The 16,875-nt window shown below is 38.1% G+C and overlaps 1 protein-coding gene across 4 annotated transcripts in view; it reads left to right on the top strand.

Annotated features, from left to right (window-relative positions):
• Positions 1–16,875, top strand: part of ARHGAP6 (Rho GTPase activating protein 6) — a 313,335-nt gene that overhangs the window by 281,012 nt on the left and 15,448 nt on the right. For all 4 annotated transcript variants that reach the window (XM_059839747.1, XM_059839748.1, XM_059839749.1 and 1 more), the window contains exons 4-9: positions 189–445; positions 4,961–5,156; positions 8,197–8,252; positions 11,925–12,075; positions 13,312–13,460; positions 16,550–16,729. In XM_059839747.1, coding sequence (XP_059695730.1) covers positions 189–445; positions 4,961–5,156; positions 8,197–8,252; positions 11,925–12,075; positions 13,312–13,460; positions 16,550–16,729 — 989 coding nt within the window. The remainder of the gene's footprint in view (positions 1–188; positions 446–4,960; positions 5,157–8,196; positions 8,253–11,924; positions 12,076–13,311; positions 13,461–16,549; positions 16,730–16,875) is intronic.

Below are 16,875 nucleotides of genomic sequence, written 5' to 3'. Positions count from 1 at the left end.
TGGTCTACCACAACCTGGCACGGTTGTTATTACTGAGTCCAATATTTCATTGGAACTACTACATATTTAAAGGGACTTTAAATATGTAGTAATTCCATTGTTTTTCTTAGCAAAGAAAGAGTTAATTCTTTTTGTACTAAATAAATACCAGATGTTTGGTAACTGTTAGGGGTTTGTTGTTGTTGCAGAATTTATTCCCCAGGCTTTTGGAATGCCTTTGTCTCAAGTGATTGCTAATGACCGGGCCTACAAGCTCAAGCAAGACTCTCAGAGAGAAGAGCAAAAAGATGTTTCAGATTTTGTGGCCTTTCTCTTGCCATTTGGAACTAAAAGACAGAACAAAGAACTTTCCAGCAGTAACTCATCTCTCAGCTCCACCTCAGAAACACCGAATGAATCCACTTCTCCTAACACACCTGAGCCAGCGCCGCGAGCGAGGAGGCGTGTAAGTAGACACGTCACAGCGGGGTGTGTGATCGTAGGTCCAGAGGGTCTAGCTGGACCAGGAAAACCCTCTTGTGTGTGTGGACTGTGGAATACTTTTTGTTCAAATAGTGGGGTTTTTTCAGGTGGAAGTCAGCCTCATCAACATCAGAAAACTCTAAACTGTAGTGGAAATCTTCTTTTGCTGATGCTGGTGGGAAAAGGTCATGTAGACCCTGTGAGTCTGTAACAGATCACAAAGAGGCAGAGAGATTATCTAGAAGTATTCCTGTTTGCTCCCTTTATCTACCTCCTTCTAAGTCTTTCAGATTTAACAAATTCGATCTGTCTTTAACCTGATTTTTTCAGCAGTTTTAAAGTCTAAACCTATGTGGTTGATACTTATAGGTATACTTATCTTAATCTAGCTCTAACTTGAAAATAAGTCTGACTGTTAATCCCTATATTAATAAAAATCCTCATGGTCTAACCCATATCATATCCTCTGTGGTAAGTAAGGAGTTGTCAGACTAGATTTATACCAGGGTCTTCAAAGGATGTTTCTGCATGCAGGCTAGGAAGAAGCCTTTGACAGCAAGACACAGAGTGGTGGGTTTGGGTGGAATATTAATCATGTAAAATTGATGATTTTTTAGCATAAATCTGATCCTTGTAATTAAATTTTATGCTCTACCATTGGTAATTTTTTTTCTTTTGTTGTTGTGGAATAGAGGTTCTAGACTTTCCTGCTTTTTAATTTCATTTGCAATGGAGGGAGAAAAAAATTGCATAATAAAATTCTTTGAATAAAACCCCTTTTAAGAAATCTGAGCAAGAATTGAGGTACAAGAACAGACTCTGGAAAATAAAGTATTTTCTTAAGAACCTCACCTTCTTTCATCCATAGGCTAAAGCCTGCTTCATAGATATTCTCCACTGGGCTCTTCCAACCAGGGATTAAGAGGGGTAGAACTGGAGTAAATTGCAAATTGAGAGAAGGCAGAAGGCAGGTCATGGGGCTCTTTGTTTGTCTAGCTGCCAGCTGAAGCTTGAAGCATCTATATTCTGTCTGCAAAACTGAAAGCATGATGTTTGCAGTCTTGTATACTCATTAATGCACATCTGTTAGTCTATGCAAACCATATGAACAGGCATTTGTGTTCACACAACAGTGCAAAGTTACTTGACTAAGTTAAGGGAAACCCCTGAACCTGACTAAGTTAAGTAAAAGGAAACCCATGAACTTCTTTCAGAGTTTGGCAGTCAGTGACAAAAAATAAAACTTTGCTGTGTGTACTCATTGGCTTCAGAACCTTTTTTCATAGGAGAGAAAGATAATTCATGTGTCCAGAGGTGACTCTTCTGCTGTTCTTTTCACAAAGATTGGATGGTAAGATTTCTGACATGTATTTGGCCAGTGAGCAGGCAGAAGAACATGGATCCTTTGGTATGTCGACAGAGATCCATCAAGACCAAATTCTTAGAAGTTGAGGGGGGGTTTTGCTTGTTTTGTTTGTTTGGATAGTTGGGGATTTTTTTGTCAATACTGGCATTGCAGCTTTCAGAGTGCAGTATTGGAGCCTTTAGTCCACAGCCATGAGTTTGCAGTAGGACATGGTTCACCCACAGAGTAGACTAAGGTGAGCAGTACGACATGGGGGAGCTGGCATTTTCTCTAGGGAATGAACTTACCTAATGAATTTCATGAATTTTCCATTATTTAACATTAATATCAACTCATGTCCCATATCTTGTCTGTCTTTATAATTCTGTTTATCAGTGCACTTACTCCTCTGCCCTGAGCTTACTTAGGGGATGATAAGGAAGCCTGCACTTATCTTTTATCTCTTGAGCACCATTGCACTGTTTTCAACTGACAAATGCTTACAAAATAAAGGAAAAAATTATTTGTTAGTAAGTGCAACTGATACAACCAGTTTATCACAAGAATGCTGCACAGACACCTGGAGTACAGTCCTCTTAAACTTAAACTGGAAGGATTGTTTATCACTGCACCATTCACTTCTTTGCAACTGTGTCATTCACTTTTGTGTATTTCAAACACAAAAGTAAGTCTTCAAGCAATGACCTGAGACTTTCAATAAGAGTTAGAAGAAGGTAATGCTGGCTGCAGAGCTCATGGTGTGGGTGCTGTGGTTCTCTCTCCAACAGCTTGACCAAAGTCACTGTTGCTGCATTTTCTGTGTAGGATTTTTGCCCAGCAGTTGAAAGTTGAGACTTTAAATTCCACTTTCCTTCATGTTTCTGTGTGCTTAGATTAGGACTTCCCCAGTGTATTTGGGTTTTGAACTCCTCATGGGGGAGCAGGGACGGGTATCCATTATGTGCAAAGGTAATGCCTGGTAGATGGAACTTGATTTTCTTTAGTTTCTGGGCACTGCACTGTGGGTGTTACTAGACCTGGAGCAGTGGGCAGTGGTGTGCAGTCTCCTCCTCCTCCTCTGTTCCTCAGCAGTCAGGTAGGTCTGTCTGAGCCCAGACTAATAGGTCTGGCTGAGTTTCAGCTGGATTTGTGGAGTATGTTGGTAGCATTTTCTTGTGCACTTGGTAAAATCAGTGCTGGCCTGGACTTAGTATTGCCAAGCCATGACTTCAGTGACTGAACTCAAGGTCACTCTTCCTAAAGCCAGCTCAGTGTGCCAGTTAATCCACAACTTTGATAAAATGCCCAAGGACCACATTGAACTGACTGTATTTGCATCTATTTTAGGGATCTGAATCCGATTTAAGTGACTGATAATGATTCATGAGGTGAGGATGCCTTGCAGACAGGGAAGGACCAGTAAAGGCAGGGTATAAAGGAGGGCACCTGTCCCACAGGGGCTGCAGTGGTGAGGGTGGGGTTAGGATTTTCAGTGCCAGTTCATTTATTTGATGTTTGGAATGCCAAACGCTTAAATAAAATCAAAATATCATTCAGTTGGAATTTTACACACATGGATCATAGCCAGAGTTTCTTGTTTGGTCTGGAGGGGTTTTTTTGTTTGTGTTTTTGTTTCCTGTTGGCAGGAAATGGTAAAAGGAATCAAGCAGATGTACTTTTGAGAGACATCAGAAATAAAGGTCAAAAGTTGCATTCTAAAGGAGCTAGTAATTGTTTATAGTAATGTGGGTAAAAAAAAATGTAAAAACTTCACTGTGGTTCATTTATACATCTACCATGGGTTACAAGTAACAGAACTATACCTGATAAGTTAAATGGATTTTTTTTTAAGGTATTAAGAACTAGAAATTTATCAATGAGTTTGAAATCTCAGTGGACTTTTTGTGAGTTTTGCCTATGAGTTGAAAATCCTCATAAAGTTCAGCTGGCTAGGCTGATGGAACAAAATACTTTTAGAGCTTTGAATTCCCTTGTAAGCAATTGTACATTCTCATTTAATAGACATAAGAGTTCTGACTAGCAATCTATAAATTGCCTGTCAGCTTTTAACAAACTATAATTGTCAGAAAAGTTTTGAGTGGAAATTTACATTTTCATTATTATTTCTTAGGATGACATGCTGCATCCCATACATTTTATGCTATAGTAAAATTTATGCTTTGTTTCAGAAAGAAAGAAAATAGTTTACAACAGATATTTTTAATAGGAATAAAACATTTTTTCTTTGTGTTTATTATTATTATTATTATTATTATTATTATTATTATTATTATTATTATTATTATTATTATACATCCACCCTTGAATGGTTTTTTGCTTCATAAGTTTAATAAGACTTGAGAGAAATGGTAATTTTGAAATGACAGTAATCTTGTGCTTTGAAAAAAAAAGTCTTGTTTTTGAAGTGTGAAAATTGAAACATGCCAGAAACTTCCAGCTGCTTGTGCTGCTTTATCCTTTACAGACTGCTTGTTCTTCTGCACCTTGCTGTAATCAAAACCTGGATTTCAAAACTTTCATTGGAATTTTAATGATTTTAAAATATTAAGATATGTGAAGTAGAATTATTTTAAAAATATTACACCTCAACTTCCATGATGTATCTTTATTCTGTGGTAGAGTGGAATTATTTCAAACTCCACAGCTGTATGTATTTGTGATATTAACTGTTAACTGTATATGTTGTATGGTTGTTAATCATTTTGCATAAGTTTCACTGATACTATGGCCCAAGCTAGAGAAGAAGTAGGCAACAAGATTTAAAAATATCTGTATATCTCCATTCACATGAATATGGTACTTTTGAGGTGCACCCACAGACCATGATTCATCCTTGCCCTGCAGTTTGTGCAGGCTTACATCAGTAAAAGGATGGAGTGAAGGAGTGGAAAGCATTTTAATTTTCAATATTTTATAATTTGTATTAATTTCAATATGATAAGAATAATATTGGTACCATTCCTATCCACTACACTGGTATTATAAATCCATGAATTTTTTAAAATGTTGTAGCTAATGGTATTTTTATATTAGTTTGTTTAATATGCAGGTAGGCAAAAGTCTTTGTTGGATGTCCTGTGATACTGAGATTTCCCCATCCCTACTGATTGTTCATGTGTGTTTATTTTACAGGGTGCAATGTCTGTGGACTCTATCACTGATCTTGATGACAATCACTCAAGATTGTTGGAGGCTCTCCAGCTCTCTTTGCCAGCAGAAGCCCAGAGCAAGAAAGAAAAGGCAAGAGATAAGAAGCTAAGCCTGAACCCTATTTACAGGCAGGTTCCCCGGCTTGTAGATAGTTGCTGCCAGCACTTGGAAAAGCATGGTAAGAATATTTTGTTTTCCCAGGAGTGGCAGATGTATTTTTACTATAGTATAAATAAATGCCTATTTTGAGAAGTAAGTATATGCAAGGACATCTTTGAAAGCTAGACATTTTCCCTCCTGTTTAGCCTCTTGCTAAAAATACTGTCTCACAAGTAATTGCATACATGATAGCTTCCCAAACTGAAATCTGCACTACGAGCTTGTAAACTGGCCCAGAGAGCACAGGGATAGAGCCTTTTCTTGGGGGTCACCCATCTTGTTACTGGGGTGCTCAGCTCTGCAGAAACAGCTCTTCACACCCCACAGGTTTACCTGTACCTTCAGAACAAAAAGTCTGAAATGTTCCAGTCAGTCTAGATTAACTATTTATACTGTAAGACTTTTGATGTTTGAAGATGGGGGTTCAGAATAAGAAAGAATTCCATGCTAAATATATATTAAGCTCCAAGTAGCCTCTTCCTGTTCTTCCTGTTCACTGCAAGGCTTGAAGGCTGAATACTCAGTTTGTCTCTGGCTTGATTCTTACTGATCAGCCTCAGGCTCAGGCCTGCTCTCTCCAAAGGAAATTACAGACTCCTGCCAGCATTCTTCCTATGTGTTCATAATTGTCCAGACACAAGCCTCCCACAGCTTTACATAATGCAGAAACAATAATCAATCTAGGTATCTGCTCACCATCTCTGCCAATGTATCTTAGCCTTGTGAAGTTTTTTAATGATAATTGAAATAACTTGGCCACAGCAAGATGGAGCTATCACATGGCCAGATAATCAACAAACCATAAAATAATGGTGATTGTAACAGCAAATGATGTATTTGATGCTAATTTCACCAGCAAGAAATCATTTACTGACTCTGAATGAAAGGCTTTTGCAAGATGAGGGACTGCAATTTAAACAACAATGCTGAGCTTTCACAATTCATAACTGAAAACTATCTTCCTTACAAATGTGTCAAGGAAGCCTGCAAAAGGTAGTTGTTGTTAGTCTTTTACAGAGATTAGATACCATGGCTGACAAGTAAGTATGAGATGATTAAATTTGAGATTAATGACTTCTACCCCTTTAAGCAAAGGTAGCTGAGTTTGGAGAACACAAAAGTATCTAAGTCAGCCAAAAAAGCCACCCAGGTGGGCATCATTTGGATACTGTGATTTTATGTCACCTGATCATTTGTGATAATTTTTTTAAATCCTTTTAATGCACTGTCATAACAAAGTCTTTAATGTCATAACAAAGTTCTTTTCTATATGATGTTCTTTATTGAAATATTTCCTTTACATTAAAGTTTTCTTTTAAAGGAAATTTATGATGAGTTGTTGTGCTTTGTTTAAGAGTAAACTATAATATACCACAGTGCAATAATCTGATATAATCTGGGGCAAATACTTCAATTTTAAATTTAATCTGCTTTCCACAAGACAGTCATTAGCACTGAGAGAAACCTAAAAATGGTAGAAGATGGACACTTGTAGGAACATCATTCCAGGCTATATAATGGACCAAGCTGCTGATTCTGAAAATACTTGCCTATATGCATAAGTCCTTTTTCAGCAACAAATCACCAGCAGTTTTTGATGACTGCTTTAAGGATAATTCTGAGCATTATATGACCAAAAATGGTTATGTTTTTAGACATTAGAGCACCTGTCCTAGTTCACCTTCCCTATTTTCCCTGAGTTCATGTCCCAGAGATATAAAGGCCTGGCTTTCTGTAGACCTGCAGTGTAGAAAAAGCATTATATGTCTGTGTAGGAATGGGTAAGCAGCCTGCAGGTTTTGCCCAATGTGTTTAATCTCCATCTCAGATGATTCCCTGCCAGTGTTCCTGGTTTACTAAATGATAGTCCATCAATGTAATTTTCTGTTAACCAAAGAGAGAAGATTTAAAAAGAGGTGTTATGTTGAGACTAAAATCTAAAAAGCAGAATCCTATCTGAATTTCTCTGATGAAGATCTGCAACTCCAAATACTGTTCAAGGTGGCACATCTCCAGCAAGCAAGTAGCCTAATGGCTGTCAGAAGGCATTTGTTTCACATGGTAATTTTACACTTCCTGTATGTCAGTAGAGATTAGAGCTGCAGCGTAGCCCTTGTTAGACCATAAACTTCCAAGCTTATAGATAATTTCATCCCTTTTGCAATACTGTATAACCATGTAAAATTATATTATATACACAGCCCTTAAGGCTCTAAAATTTCCCCTCACACTGCCATTGCTAAAGACTGGGTCACCTCTCAAATTTTTCAGGTCCTGTTAGTCTGCAAGAAATGTCCATTCAAGAATCATAATTTATTGTATTTGTAGTTGCTTTCTACAGGTCTAGAAGAAGGTTTGATCTGATTTAAAGAAATTAGGTCCAACTAATATCAGGCAACATCAATTTCCTAATCACTTTAAGTCTAAATGACACACTTCTGCACTTTGCCTGAAGTACCACAATGCTTCTTTCTAGCTTTCCCTCTATGTATAATAGCTGTTCCTAACTTATAAACTGCACACAACTCACTGTTGAAGTTCTTCCCTCTCATAGTCTGCCTGAGTGCCCTATTTATGTACCTTTGAAGGAGACTCTCAACTTTGTCATGACAGGAACTTTAGAGCCAGTGAGTTACCCCAAATATGAGCTTCATCCTATATCCAAATACACAACTCAGTGCCCACATATTTAGTTGTTTTACTGCCTGCTTCCTTTGATGTCAGTCCTGGAAGTTAAACCTCCAAACCCTGAGCAGTGCCTCAGTCTCTGAATACCTCTATTCCTCATAGCAGTGGCACATCCAAAGTGGCATCACAAGAAATGTCACAGAGATGCCATTTTGCAGATAAAGTGTCATCTTAAAAACCACAGTGGATGGCTTTTTAATCACAATGAAATTGTGCATCAACACGGTAAGTACATGTTTGTGGAGAAATATGTTGCTTTTCTTTTTATTTATTCTTGTAAGTACACACATAGGTCAGAATGCTTTGGTTCAATACAATTTTCAGGAGAAAATTAAACAATAAAATAGTGCTGTGATGTGTTTCACTTGCAGGTCTCCAGACAGTAGGAATATTCAGAGTTGGAAGCTCAAAAAAGAGAGTAAGACAGGTGAGTGGATATGGATACGGTTTTCTTTCATCAGCTATAATACAAACAAATCTGATTCCTTTTGTTGTTATTTCTTTCCCATCTGTTGCATGGTGAAATTTAGAAATTTAGTCTTTCTGGGTCAGTGACTTTGCTGTTTTTTTGATGGCTCATAAAACGCTATTTCCAGTATCTTTTACATCTGGTGAAATCCTTGTCAGATTCTCAGCAGGTTAACAGTGTCTGTATGTTTTGCTCTGGAAAAGTAGCACAGGGTTGGAGATCCAAATAAACTACAGTGAAGAAATTTTCCAAAGGTCACACTGCAGGGGAAAAAAAATCTTGGCTGTTCGTTTCATCTCAGAAACAGCTGAAGCTCCCAAAGTAAACTCAAACTGTAAATCTTCTCTGGAAAACTCACGGTATGAGAAAACATGCAAGTACAGAACAAGATTGCTGCTCCTAAATATCACCTTGCTTTTACCCCTGCTAAACTTCAAGGTCAGAGCAGACCCTTCCAAGTCTTAGTTTCAGCTAAATTATGAAAAAGCAAAGATGGTGTTCAATTAGGTTCCAGAGATCAAGTCCAATGTGGGTGTTAGCTCCTAGATACACCTTCCTAGATATTCCCAGAAGCTGGGAGTGCATGTTGAATTAGAGCACTGGAGATAGTGGTTAGTGTTTGCATGATGCATAAGGAAGGGATAAAAAGATACAGGAAAAAAAAAAGTCCCTCCCAGGAAGTTAAGACCAAAAGCATCAAACAGGAAAAAAAAAAAGCAAAAGAAAGCTTGACTGCATTTGATCCCACAATTTATAGTTCTTTGCAAAAAGTTGCAAAAACTTCGTAGTGTAATGTTTTATCATTCTGGAAAGTTACCTCTAATAGCTAAACTGAATTGATTTTGGCTGGTAGGACAGCATAGCCTACTGAATTGTAGCTCATTCTCTGGCAGTTTCTATTCCTGACTCGCTGGTGTTACACTAGGCTAAAAAAACATCTGCAGAGGCAGTTTTCACATCAACCCTGAGCTAGATAAAGTATTGAAGTTGCCTCACATTTGCATTGCAAGCTTCAATGTCAAAACGTACATAATCATTTAGGGGTGAGTACAATTGCATCATACATCTGGGGAAAAAAGCAGAGAGCTTCTATCATTCACTTGTAAACTAAGCCTTACTCTGAACATTAATGACTTTCACCACTTTTTGTTCTACTTTGTTTTCAAAAGGTGAGGAAATCAAGTGATTTGAGTTCTATGTTTTCTATTACGTGGACTAATTTATTGAACTAGGTAAGCTGATATATTTCATTAAACAACAAGGAAGCATCAGCTTGGCCCTTGTAGTTACAGTAATAAATGCTGTCAACATGAACACATGGGAAAGTCTTGATTCAATTAAAATTCCACTCATTTTCTGAACCGTAGAAAGCCAAACCCAGCACTCAGATTTTGGTGTGCTTTTGCAGCTGTTCATTAGTTTTTCTTGTGTAGAAAGTAAGCATGTTTTGTTTTCCTTCCTTCCCTAGTTAGAAAATGTCCTGTTTCAACTGTAGTTTGTTGCAGTAAATACATAAGTAAGTCGATGCATGTGCCAGAGGTGGTTTTGATTGGTGAGCAGGAAGAGAAAACCTAGAACATGTGCATCTCTTGCAAACTTCCTCCTTCGTGTTCAGTGAGGTGTGGGATGGAGATTCCCAAGCTCATGTTGACTCAGGGTGGTAGATCTGGTGCATCTGTTGCAGGTACCATCTTGTGTCTGAGCTTTGTTGCCAAGGTTGTGGTGGGCAACCCCTTGATGCTGGGCCTGGTGACATTGTGGCAGCTTCAGCCCTGAGGATGAAGAGTGAAATAGCTGGAGCTCTGCTCTCCTATGCCTTGTTCCAGAACAGGTGTCCTCATCTCTGAAATCCAAGATTCAGTGGAAGCTGTGGCTCACCACCTGTGTCTTCCAAAGTCTGCTAGCATTCCATGTGAATGGAGTCTGAAAGTCTTAAAGTTTAAATGTGCAAGATACAGTTCTAACAGCCACGATGCCTGGGCCTGAAATGTGACCACATCTCACCAAAGCTTCTATGATATTTTGCTGCTTAGGACATCTCTGTAGGTCTCACAGGATACCAGATCACAAGTGCCATATTCAAGTCTGTAACAGCAGTTTATGATTTAGCCAGCTATTTGGGAAGTCTGAATTCCTGATGCAGTGCTAATCTGTTTCCTCAGCTGCTTTTGGGCACTTAAGTGCAGAAACAATCTTCTGGATTGAGGTAATTTATGGTGCTCTGCAGGGATGTTCTGCATTTGTCACCAGTCTGGAGAGTAGAATTAAGCTGGGAATGAAGCCCTTAAGTTGGCACTGGAAAATCCTTGACCATAAATCAAATAATAATATTAGATATAGAACATATTCTGGTCTTCATAGCATAATTATTCACTATTAGTAATGACTGATATTAATAATGTTAAAAGTAATCCTAATAAATTGGAATGGAGGCTGTGGTTTTTAATGAATATCCGTCACACCCTTTATGAAAGCACAATCTGAGCTGAAAACAAAGGATATTCACACTGAACGCAGTGAAGATAGATTTCCATGTGACCAAGATTTGCCACACATTTTTACAGGCATATAGTTTGCTTGTGACTTAGGTTCTTTCTTCTCATTGGTAAGTTTGTAATATTCCTGGTGAAGAATCCTAATACCTCAGATTTCTTTGTTTATAAGATTTAGCTGTAATCACTCTCTGAGAAGATAGGTGTGACATTGTGATACCTCATAATGTTAGCAAAGGTACAATTTTTTCCTAGGAAATAGTTTTAAAACCTCTCGACTAGTTTCAAAATGCAAAAAGAGTAAAAGGTGAAGCTGTCAGCCTGAGGAAAATATTCTGCTCTTGCTGCTGGAAAATCCCTCCAGAAGGGCAAACTTTTACCTTTTCATAAGGTATCTTGGATTTGGAAGAGTGTTTTCATCTGACTTTGGGAAGTGTGATGCCTTTGAATTATACAGCATTTGTCTGAGGACCAAAGCAGGGGAAAAAAATTAGCAATACCTTGTAATGATGTTAGCTTGCTGTTTGTGAACTCTGCAATGAGCATAACTAAATTAGGAAGGCAGAATGAGGTATGTGTGAAGGAATGCTGTGAAGTCTTAGCAAACCTGTCTGCTTGCTACCTATCTTTACATACAGTCTTAAGTGACAAGAGAAATGTGAATTTGGTGGATCTTACTAATGGTGTTACTAATAATCCTGATCTTACTTATAATGTTTTTCTGCAAAATCATAAGTGTTACAAAATGCAGTTTTAGCCTTCTGGTTCCAGGGATAATGCAGTAAGGTGATACAAGAGTCTGTCTTGTAATTTTCCTTATTCTCTCTGGTTTATGCATTTACTATGGATCTTGCATTTCTGCAAAAATTTTACTTGGATGCATGTTTTCATACAAGAGTGTCATGTATTTGCTAGAAAAAAAATTGTATTTTATTACAGCCTAGTACAAACCTTAAGTTATGTATTATGGAATAAGCAGCAATTAGATATTAATTATGTCATTGACCTTACCAAAGACTAGTCATAGTCATTCTTGAAATTAAAAATGAGTAAATCTGCTTTTTTAAAGATTTTCTGTGTTGGGATGCATTAATGGGGACAATAAGTGACTATGGTTTTCTCTCATGACTTTTTTCAGTTACGTGAAGAGTTTGACCGAGGCGTAGATGTTGTGTTAGATGAAGAGCACAGCATTCATGATGTTGCTGCCTTGTTAAAGGAATTTCTGCGTGACATGCCTGACCCACTTCTCACCAGAGAGCTTTATACACCTTTCATCAACACTCTCTGTGAGCTCTACAGCATCTTGATTTATCAATTTTCAAAGGCTAATTTGTTTGAATTCTTTGATCTCTACTAATAGCCTTCTTTTATCCTATTCCTTTAATACTTTGGCCTTGATTTTCTCCAAATATTTGTTTAATACACTAAAAAGTATATAGTATATTTAGTAACAATAGTATATATAATAGAATACAATATAGTGTATATGAATATAAATAATATAGTATATTCTTTAGTATAAATTTACTGAGGTTTTACTTCTTGGTTTATACTGTAGAAGTATAATCCAGAAAACTAGAACAAGGGTTTCACTAACTATATATATTTTTGCATTTGTAAGGATGGAATTCATGTTGTCTGTTAAAACCTGACCCTGTCTTTGATCCAGCAGTGCCAGGTCACAGGCTCCCATTAGAATCCTTGTCTCTTAAAATTTTTAGATCTGTCTACTGACCAAAGTTCCAGCTTGGCTTGAAAAATTCAAGTTTCTTCATATTGTTTCTTTCATTCATTCTTCTTTGATGGTCCTCAAAGCCATCATGTCAACTACTCCCAGTTGTGTTGCCTAAGACAAGTGCAGACTCTCAGGGATTTAGGAAAAAGTAAAGTAAATTTAGGAAAAAGACATTTCAAGCTTAAGCAGATGCCTGGTATAGATTCTTCAGATGCTTTCTAGCTCTCATGTCTGAGATCCTGCCTCTGTCCCACCTTTGTCACTGGCTGCCATTTAGATGGTAGATGGTAGTGGTAGCAGAGTGTCCTTTATTTCTCTGGTTGCTTTTCCAATCTCTTGCTACTTCTGCAACATGAAAAACTGTAAGAAAACTGATTTAAAATGTCTGAAGCATAAACCTGACTGGAATGCTTGACAGCTACTGTGCATACCAGTAGCAATACCTAAATGAATGGAGTAAGTAAAAAAGTAAGCAGAATGTTTGAGTCCAGTTACACTGATGGAGTGTAAAATACGGGTTTTGCTCTCTTTTAGGATAAGAAAAATCCTATTGAAAAATCCTGTCTTGTGAGCAAAATGTTGACCAACTAAGGCAAAAATCCCATAGCAGTAGTTCTTATAGTTTTGATGTTTCCTTAGAGTCTTCTCTTTTTCCTCTGATGTTGTAAGGAAAGTGATTCTTAAACAAAGCTATTCCTATACCTTCCTTTGGGTTGGGATCAGTATATTTGTTCTGCTTTTAGGTTAGTTGGAGTGATTTCTTAGAATATATTTTTTCCCCTCTTAGTATTAGAGCCAGATGAGCAGCTCAGCACCTTACAGCTTCTCATTTATCTCCTACCTCCTTGTAACTGCGATACCCTTCACCGCCTGCTGCAGTTCCTCTCCACAGTAGCTGGCCATGCAGAAGACACCAGAGACAAGGATGGCCAAGAGGTAAGTCCTGCTCACTTGTGTCCTTTGACTTAATTCATGGTCTGAAAAGAGATCTTTAAAGCCTTGAAACATTCACAATGGTGGCATATCCCTGGAAGATGGGAGAGACTTAATCTGTTTGCCTGCACTTCTGCCATTTGTTTACTCTGTTCTTAGGGCTGTGAAGGTTTAATTTTTTTGTATGACTTAATCAGTAAAGCATCTACCACTTCCTTTGGGAGATTCAGTGTACCAGCCTTGCTGTCATCTAATCTCATCCATCCTTCCCCTGCTGCCTTGTTTTATCCCATAATATTCTATGGGAAAAGTACTCAGAAAAGGTCAGGCATGCAAGGATATGCTTCTTCATTTTCTTTTCATTCTCTGTTGTTGCTTTTTTATATGACTTTTGGACGGAGCAGTTTGCTTCTTCGTTCTCTTAGCTTCCTTGTGTGCCCTGGGTAGTGAAAAATAAAGAGGACAGGAACTCCATCTGTACCCCTGTAACTGACAGACCTCATCACTAGCTGGAGTCAGGGTTCATCTTTGCCCATTTTCTTTCTGACTTCCTTAACTGTTGCAGCCTGGACCAAATTCAGTGGAGAGTTTGATGTGCACTCACCCCACAGGGACAAGAATACCACAGCCACGGGGCTGAGCTCTAGCCCTGAGCATTTTCATGTCTGCACCCTGTGCCTGTTCATGCTGGAGAAGACCTGAAAATCCAGGCTTCCTGTTTCCTGCCAGGGAAGTGCTGGCAATAGTAGGCTGCTGTGTAAAAGGAGGCAACTCTGTTAACTGAATAAAATGGATATAATCTGTCAGTGCTTGACAAAAGTATACTGGTTGATCTGTGGAAGGACTTCTCAGTCCTCGGAACTGCAGCAGAGACTACTTCCGAGACTCTTAGGAAACTCTTGGAGAATTTTGTCTTCCAGATGGAAAATCCTGCTGATTTTGTCAAATTTAGATGCCTTTTGCAGTTGTCTGATTTTAGCAATTAGCACTTTGGGATTTATTTTTGCCAAATTTCTGCCTCAAATCCTAGCTTCCAGTTATTCCATCTTTACAAGTCCTAACTTTCAGTGTTGTGTGTGACTTCAAGGCCTATTTCATTTTTAAATCCACTTTAAAAATAACTCAACTATTATTATCATTGTTCTCAGCAAGGAGTTGATAAAAAAACTGTATCACTGTGATGGGAAGCATTTAGAAAGAGCAGCCTGTAATAGTTTACTGTGCTTAAAAACATGTATAAGCCAGCTAAGGTCACGGTCCCGCTGGTCCTGCAAAGAGTTCTCTGTTGGTTCAGGAATATACCCAGGAGGATCTTATTGCAGGGCTAGGGGATGCTGCTTAGCAGAGTTCATTTGGCTCAACCATGGTACATCAGCTTTGCCACAGGTATTTTGGTAAGGCAGATTTATGTAAGTTATCTTGACAGTATTGTAAGCATCAGGAATATGATGTGCAACTGGATACCTTTGATAGGTCATACAGTATCCTGCTCACAATTATTTAAGCTATTTATGAAGAATTAAGTGAATAAAGGCATTCAGGGCAAGAGAAAGAAAGTATTTTATCAGACTGTTTGCTATCACTGGAAGGAAGACAGCCAAGCTTTGGCACACAGGCCCTCTTCTTGATTTCTTTCAACAACCCTTCTCTCACAAAGATGAAGATGGATGACTAACTTTATTAAAATTACTCATTCAGTTAATTTCAGTGGAAATGTTTACCAACATTTTTTAAGGATGCCCTGAGGCTGCCCTTAAGAAAAGGCTCACTGTACAAACAGGCTGCACATGCAGATCTGGGCACAGCCAGAGGCTGCCCTGGCACACTTGAGGCCCCGTGTGCCTGTGCATCTGTGGTGGCTCAAAACTCAGAGTTTAAAAAGCAGGTCACCTGAGAAACAGCTGGGTGCTTGGTGCTGTGCAAATAAGGGTGTGCTGTTCTCACAGTCTTGCTGGGATGAACCTCTAAACCAAGAGCCAACATGTTTGCTATGACTGCCCATGCCCCTACTTAGTACAGATGTCCTTCCAACATTACACACTGCTCCTACCAATAAAAAGCTTTTTACTGTCATTTCTGTGCTGTCTAGTTGAGTTCTTTAAAAAATAAACCAGGTGTAGGCAGTGCAGTTTTAGGTTTGACTAGAGTATTTGATGAATGATCAGCTACAAAAAAAAAAAATTGAAAAATACTGCTTTGAAATCATCTGTTTTGTACAACTCACTTGAAATTATATTTTTACTGCCTCTTTTTGATGTCTCTTTATATCCTTTTAAAAAACTATTAGTTCAAATGACCTCTACTTTTTATTGAAGAATAGAAAGGAAAATTAGTAGTCTAATCACAAATATGACAATGAAAGTTTTGAGGTAATAATGTATATGACATATTTTTCAGGTAATTCCTGTCTAGTCTAGTATGTATTCCTAGCCTTTTGTTTCCTCAAAATTCAGGTTACTATTGCTTCCTTGAGCACAGTTTTATAAAAGTAGGAAAAAAGATTAAAAAAGATAAAAACCCCAACAAAGTAAAACAAGCCACCAAACAAGTAAACATTTGGCATGTTCTAGAAATACAGGAAAATACTCCTAAAAATGAGCCTGCCCCTTAATAATCTCAACAGTTTAAACGTGGAAAAGTATCACTGTGTATGTTTCAAATCATGAATGCTACTTGAGAAAGGCAGGAGCTTTCAGCATTTGGTCCTAAGAGACAGTAATGTGCTGAGAGGCTGAGGCTGCAGGGAGGTTGCTCTGAGTTCAGAAGTATTACACTGTTGAGCTCACAGGGAACTGAGGGCCCTAAATACTTCCACCTTCTACTCCTCTAATCCACTTGAAAATATATCCAGGAAATCTACAGTGCTTGTTGCAGAGATGTTCAAAACAAGGTGTTTCTAAAAGTTGTTCATTTTTTTAATGACAAAGAGGTTTTGGTTTTGATGAATGAAGCATCTGCCGAATCAGGGGGGGCAGAGAGTGTGTGTTTGTGTGTGGGTGTTAGGGGTGTGAGTGTGTATAGATGTGGCTATATACATATCTGTATATATCAGGCCCTGTGAGAGCCCAGCTCATTTTTATTCTCTTTTCTAGATTACTGGGAACAAAATGACATCGCTTAACCTGGCCACCATCTTTGGCCCTAACTTGTTGCACAAGCAGAAATCTACAGACAAAGAATTCTCAGTTCAGAGCTCAGCTCGAGCTGAAGAGAGTACTGCTATCATAGCTGTTGTGCAAAAGATGATTGAAAACTATGAAACCCTGTTCATGGTGGGTGGATATTTTTTCATATTTCTCGTATACATTTGTAAGATAAATGAGAAAATAGCTGATTGATACTAAAGTAGATGGGGATGAAATAAACTGTACAAGCTGCATTAAATTAGGATCAACAATTATTGGTAACAAAGAGTAGT

This window comes from Haemorhous mexicanus, chromosome 2, assembly GCF_027477595.1.
Source record: "Haemorhous mexicanus isolate bHaeMex1 chromosome 2, bHaeMex1.pri, whole genome shotgun sequence".
NCBI classification, from domain to species: domain Eukaryota; kingdom Metazoa; phylum Chordata; class Aves; order Passeriformes; family Fringillidae; genus Haemorhous; species Haemorhous mexicanus.
The sequence above is the reverse complement of the archived record's forward strand: the minus strand, read 5'-3'. Positions and strand labels throughout refer to the sequence as shown.